This window comes from Galeopterus variegatus, unplaced genomic scaffold (genome assembly GCF_000696425.1).
Source record: "Galeopterus variegatus unplaced genomic scaffold, G_variegatus-3.0.2 Scaffold6205, whole genome shotgun sequence".
NCBI classification, from domain to species: Eukaryota; Metazoa; Chordata; class Mammalia; order Dermoptera; family Cynocephalidae; genus Galeopterus; species Galeopterus variegatus.
The window spans coordinates 42867-49511 of NW_007732316.1; the positions used below are offsets into that span (position 1 = coordinate 42867).

Genomic DNA, 6645 nt, shown 5'->3' on the forward strand with positions numbered 1-6645 from the left:
ACGAAGTTGAAACAGCAGAAACAAAAAAATAGATGCTTTAGGAGACAGACAATGAGGGAGGGAAACTAATTGTTTTAGAGCACCACCAGTAAATTCTTGCAATAACCAAGTAAATTTCAGTTAAATTTTATGTCATCATTTGGACCTGTTTTCCTGTTAAAAAAAAAAAAAGCTAAAAGAGCAAGCAGTCCTTGCCACCTCATTCCAATTTAAAATCTGCTTTTGCTCAATTCACCACTATCAGCTCAGCCGCTGTGCACAGACTCTATTTCTGGCACAGTTGGGACAGGAAGACCCGTGACACGGAGGAGCCCCTGAACAACCTCTCAAACCGACTCATGCTTTTATCCTTTGCAGCAAGAGATGACACAGGAAGAAATCTCATTATACGTTTTTAAAAACTATTTTAAAGTCTCTATTAAATGAAAAAATTCCAGTATTTTTTATTTTAAAATTGCATTCCTATTTTACATGATGAAAATAGATTTTACTGGGATCCATTTGGCCCCTAAAACTTATCCCTGTTTAGAAGTAAAATTTGCAACCTCTCTCAAAAAATAAATGGGTTAACTTGTGTAGATGATAAAAGAAGACTGAAGCAGATTTTCAGGTTTTCCATTGCTAAACCAACTCCAGCATTAACTCCCCCTAACATACAACAGCTTATGTGATTCCTGGTTTTCAAGATCCTAGAGAACTGAAGACAAGCTGCCCCAAAGAGTGGCAGGAAAATAAGGATCTACAAATGAGAACTGAAGCGCGGGGTGAATTTGTTGTGTCAGAAATGCACAGAGAATGCCTGCCAATTTTTCAGTGACATAAAAAGGTTCAGTTGCCTATCCTGGAAGGGGACAGTTGGGAGCGGGGCAGCGGGACTCCCAGGGTAATTCCCTGGTCCTCAGTCTCCCCATCCCCTGGCAGGTCATACTTCTGATCAATCATTTGTGACCAATGGCCCAGTGACACGAAGCAGGGAGGAATACCCTATATACTGGATGACGAAACCAGGTTCACAAAGGTCTTGACGCCCACCTATACAAGCAGAGAGAGGGTGCCTAGGAGATTTTGTCAAAGGGAAGTGAACTGTTGCACTAAACCACAAAAAATGATCGAGCAAGGTGAAGACTAAGGAGGAAAGGCAAGGTCCTGAGGTCAAAGGGCAAGGGAGAAGGGATGCAGGTGCTGTGTTGGTGGGAAGAATGTAAGGGTCTTAGAGGGTGAGGTGGCAGCAAGTGGGCAGGCAAACTCCCAGGCTGCGACATGGAGACAGAGCACCTGGAGTTAGGTGGGGAGCCTCAGCTGTCCCCACAGTAAAGGCATTAGGCTCTGGGCACGACCCCTGAGGACAGACAGTGACATGCCTACCTCAGGAGGGTGTATGGACCCACCCACTCCCTATGACCCCAGGTACATACACTGAGGCTATGTGATCAGAGGGCCAAGATCAGGGCCTTTGGACAGGGGAAAGAGGGATCGGATTAGGTAGTTTTACAAGTTATTTGTTAAGATACTACCACTTTTCATGACTAAATCTGAACTAGTGGTTTATCTCAACGGCTCAAAGAATGAAACAGCAACAACAGGTGTGTGATCCACGGATATCAGTTCCAGGAAGAATCAGCGCTGCCCCAGGTGAGCTGAGCTGTTTTGGGAGTGAGCTCTCCATGGCTGAAGGAGCGTAAACGTGCATTAAATAAGGGCTTGCGATGGATGTGCTAGCTCAGACCTAAGATCTGAAGGGACTCTGACAAGAATAAAAGGTCCCTTACAACCCTGAAATTCTGTACTCTAAACCCGAGCACGTTTTTCTGTTTAGAATGGGCTTTGGTTATGGGAATTGGCAATAAGTGGTAACCGTGAATCAAAGAGAAGTCACTGGGACAGTCATAGAACATAGATCTGTAAAAAGGGGAGAAAGCCTGAATCAAGCGTGTTCTGCTCAGCAGCATGAGATTACAGGAGAGCTGCCTAAATTTAGAATCTGTGTCCAGTCTTCTGGCAGTGTGTATGGCACTGCTGTGTCCTGATGAGCTCTCTCATGGGTTCCAGGTAACATCCACGTATCACCCCTGGAGCAGGGAGCTTCCTGGTAGCTGTGAGCCACTGCCTACCCTAGGGAGACTTTTGGCCCTGGCTGAAGGCAATCTTTCATGGATTAGGTTAAGGCTATTTCTGGGGTACAAATCAACAACTGCTGATCCTATAACTTTGTTCTAGTGGATTTGGGCAAAAAAGGCAAAATAATAATTTAATGTCCTAGGAAAACCTAATCTTGTTGAAATAACTACACCAAGGAAAGATAAAGCTTGAAAGAACTGATCAACTTAAACTATGTATGTGACCTCTGTCCCCATGAATGGCCAAGGGACCATCTCAGCTAATTATACCTCACTTTATTTGCCTGAAATCAAGTTTCCTTAAATCCTTTAATGGGATCTTCTCATTTTCTCTATTAGGCCTTTACTTTTGCCTGGAGCATAAGCTGAGTAAATAATTTCTTTAAAACAGTGTCGCAGCGATCTGCATCTTCATTAAGTCCATTTCACCACGTACGACTGGAACAATTATTCAATTCCATACATATAATGGGGTCAGCAAAGGTTCACGCATATCTTTTTCATTGAGGAAAACCATGTGGTCCTTCTTTTCCTCAATTCACCTGTGCACTGCTGTCATTCAGCACTTTTCCAAGTGGATCCCACATACGAAAGACGCCTCCGACTGGAGGAAGAGGACAACGGGTCCAGCACGGCTGAAGCCCAGGCTGGAGCCCACAGTCCCGGTGTCTGTTCTGGGTCCCTGGGTTCCCTGTGTCAGGCCTCACCGAGAACCTCTAGGGCTTCAGCTGTGTCCTTCTTGGTGGGCAGCTCGTTTCCCTTCAATGAGTTACTTTACCCTGAGGCAAGTTAATCTTGGCACAATTTATACAAATAGCCAATGTTCCCACTTGAGTTATTATAAAGAATGAGATTTCAGGGGATTCAGACTATTTTGTTATCAGTAAGGCCTCATTGGCTTAAACAACACGGAAATAAGAATCTGTCCTCAGGCAGGGCCACAAGACTTCTGTCTGGGTCACTTGGTACTTTTCAGTGTTGGAGCTCTCCTTATGTCCCCGGGACGAATCTTGGTCTAGGGGAAGGTGACCAAGGAGCAAATGCATACTAAACCATAAATAATTCACTCTGTTCTCCAGGAGAACATGCATTTTAAAAAAAAAATATGCGAGGAGAGGGCAATATTCTACACAGAGAACTAGATTTTCAATGTTGGCATGAACTTATTTTAAAGCCTCCGGGTGAGACTGCAAGCTCAAAGATATAAAGATTTCATCTGCTTTGACTACACCAGTACTTCAAACAAAGACATGGCCCATGTAACTGTTCCCAAATTGATGCCCACAAACAAATTCATCACGGAAGGAATATGTATACAAGAATGTCACTGACAATGTCAGACCTCTTAGCTAAGCCTTTCTGAAGGAAATATGTTTATTTTTATATTTAGCTAAATTTAACACCTCAGTAAACCCAGGAACTGCTATGAGCATAGACCAGAAATTTAAAAGCTCGGTGTCTACTCTAATCCTAACTTTAGGCGAGCACCCACACAAACAAGCATACCAGACACTTCCCAGTTTCGGGGTCACAAGCGTCACTGTGGTTGTTGCAACTGCAGGGCACACAAGGAGCCAGCAGAGGGCGGGGTCCGCTGCCACCACCTTCTGGGAGCTTCCTTCTGTGGTACCCAGGGGCACAGTCCTGAGGGGACACAAAGGGTAGGAAAAAAATGAACAAACATTCTGGTTGAAAAATGGACAAAGGACGGGAATAGATGTTTCTCCAAAGAAAACATACAACTGGGTCAAGCGTCACTGTGGTTGTTGCAACTGCAGGGCACACAAGGAGCCAGCAGAGGGCGGGGTCCCCTGCCACCACCTTCTGGGAGCTTCCTTCTGTGGTACCCAGGGGCACAGTCCTGAGGGGACACAAAGGGTAGGAAAAAAATGAAAAAACATTCTGGTTGAAAAATGGACAAAGGACGGGAATAGATGTTTCTCCAAAGAAAACATACAACTGGGTAACAAGCAAATGAAAAGAAAATCAACATCACTGTCACTAGGGTCAAAACCACAGTGAGATACCACTTCACACCTGTCCAGGTGGGGCTACCATCAAAAAACCAAAATAACAAGTGTCGGTGAAAATGTGTAGCAGTCAGAACCCTTGTGCCCTGTCGGTGGGGATGAAAAATGGGGCAGCCCCTGCGGAGAACACTGCGGGGAGAGCCTCAAAAATTAGAAACTGAATTACCACATGCTCCTGCAATTCCACTTCTGGGTATATGAAATATTAAAGTTCATGGAAAGATTCATATTATTTTTTAATTCTGTTTTTCCATTAACATTTTGAAGTACCCTCATATATACAAAAGAATTGAAAGCAGCATCTTGAACGGATATTTGTACACCCATGTTCATAAAAGCCTTATTCATAATAGCCAAAGGGTGGAAGCAGCCCAAGTGCCCATCAAAAGATGGGTGGATAAATAAAATATCGTATATCCATACAAAGGAATGTTATTCAGCCTTAAAAAGGAAGAAAATTCTGACACATTACAACACGGATGAACCTCACGGTTCATCTTCAAAGATATTATGCTAAATAAAATAAGCCAGACAGTAAAAGACAAATACTGTATGATTCCACTCATATGAGGTACCTAGAGTGGTCAAATTCAGCGACAGAAAGTGGAAAGGTGGCTGCAGGGGCCGGGGACAGGGTGGAGTGGGGACTGCCGCTGAGTGGGTGCCGAGTTCCACTTTGCAAGATGAAAGCAGTTCTGGAGATGGGCCACAGTGTGAATGTACTTGACATTACTGAACTGTCCACTTGAATGATTAATATGGCAAATTTGATGATATGTATATTTTACAAAAATTTTTAAAATGTTTTTAATTCAAAAAGAGAGAAAAATTGATATAATAGGTACACATGAGTTCTGTTCATCACTTGGAGTTGCTGGAACAAACACATTTCAACTCAAACCCAGGGAGCAGATTTTAGTGGAAGTCTCCCTACCTGACATGAAAATCCAGCTGTGCCAGGGGGACAGAGACAGTTTTCTAAAAGGGACGCTGCCTCCCTCTCTGGGTGCAGCTCTTCAGCCTTTCTGCCGACCTCCATCGAAATATTTGAGATTCTGTGCAATGGTTATGTTAAGAAGTGAGAGAGGAAATGCTAACATTTAAAATTTTATAGAAACATTGCTGATGACATAATATTTGCGTGTATGTGAGACCACAGCTTTCCTCGCAGTTCGGAGTAGTTCCTACTGATGACTATAAACGAAATGTGTTAATGCAAATTAGTACTGTCATGTCACAGCGACAGTCCTCAGCCAACATTTTAGAATTTAAAAATAATGTTATAGAAAGTGCACCTGAAAGACCTCTTGAAGTAGTGGTTGGGCCAAGACTTGATGGCTTTCTTTGTGAGCTAAAGTGTTAATGAGTAGGTGACATCATTCTTTACACATTGTTACAAAGAAATAGGCACTGCAGTTTGCAAGGGCAGAAAATAGCAAAAAATGTGTATTTTTTAAAATTTTATCTTTGTTTAAGACTCCACCATCGTGTACTTACATTTTAAATCCATGTTAGCATGGTAGGTGGAGCATTTATGTCATATTTCACACATGTCATAATGATATTAATATGCAACAAGGTTTTGGTAAGGAATGAAGATGTATTAATAAAGATTGTAGGTGATGGCAATAAAGTGAGTCAAGTCTATCCAGTTTGGTTTCAAGTAAGAGAAATATTCAAAATTCGAGAAGCTTCCAGTTACCTGCTTTGCTGTAATCCTTGACCATATGATGCCTTAATGAGGATGTACTCGATATTGCTAAGAACGGACATAAAATCTGAGCGTGTGACAGGTTTTTCAGAAACAGAGTTAAAATATTTCCAAAAATTCTGTGGATGAGAAACATGTTCAATCAGGTTCAGAGCACAAATTCTCCAAGGCATTATGAACTTACAAAGAATGTGTTTCTTCTATCAATTTCTCCAGAGGTGAGCCCTATTCTGTGCATGTCTGAGGAAGATCTGTAACTGCCATGGGGCAGGCACAGTGCCAGTCTTGTTACCCACAGATACACATTACCCAAGGCAGTGCCAGCCACACAGTGAACGTTCAATAAATATCTGCTAGAGGAATGAACAGACACTTCCCAAACTGCAGCAGGTCTCCAGACTTCCGTACCATTCTACCTACACAGGTTGAGGCTAGTGTACCAAGATAAAGGATTTAAGATGCAATTCCCATTAAATTAACATAAGCCCGACATACATTTCTTGAAAATATGAAATTTGGATAGATTTTTAGAAATCTTGCTAGGGCCGGCCCGGTGGTGCACTGCTACAGTGCGCCACTTGGGAGCGCGGCGGCGCTCCCACCGAGGGTTCAGATCCCACATACAGACCGGTTCCCGCTCACTGGCTGAGTGAGGTGCGGGCGCAACACCGAGGGTTGCGATCCCGTTGCCGGTCCTGGTCCGGTACGGGCGCGACACTGAGGGTTGCGGTCTGTTGCCGGACACGAAAAAAGAAAAAAAGGAAAAAAAAAAAAAAAAAAAATTTTG

General features: G+C 43.2%; 1 protein-coding gene across 1 annotated transcript in view; it reads right to left on the reverse strand.

The window, feature by feature from the left end:
* The window catches only part of LAMA1 (laminin, alpha 1), a gene marked incomplete at its 3' end in the record, with an annotated part of 112327 nt that overhangs the window by 42380 nt on the left and 63302 nt on the right, over window positions 1–6645 (reverse strand). Inside the window, 3 exon segments of the mRNA XM_008590575.1 lie at window positions 3624–3761; window positions 5082–5202; window positions 5850–5977. Coding sequence (XP_008588797.1) covers window positions 3624–3761; window positions 5082–5202; window positions 5850–5977 — 387 coding nt within the window.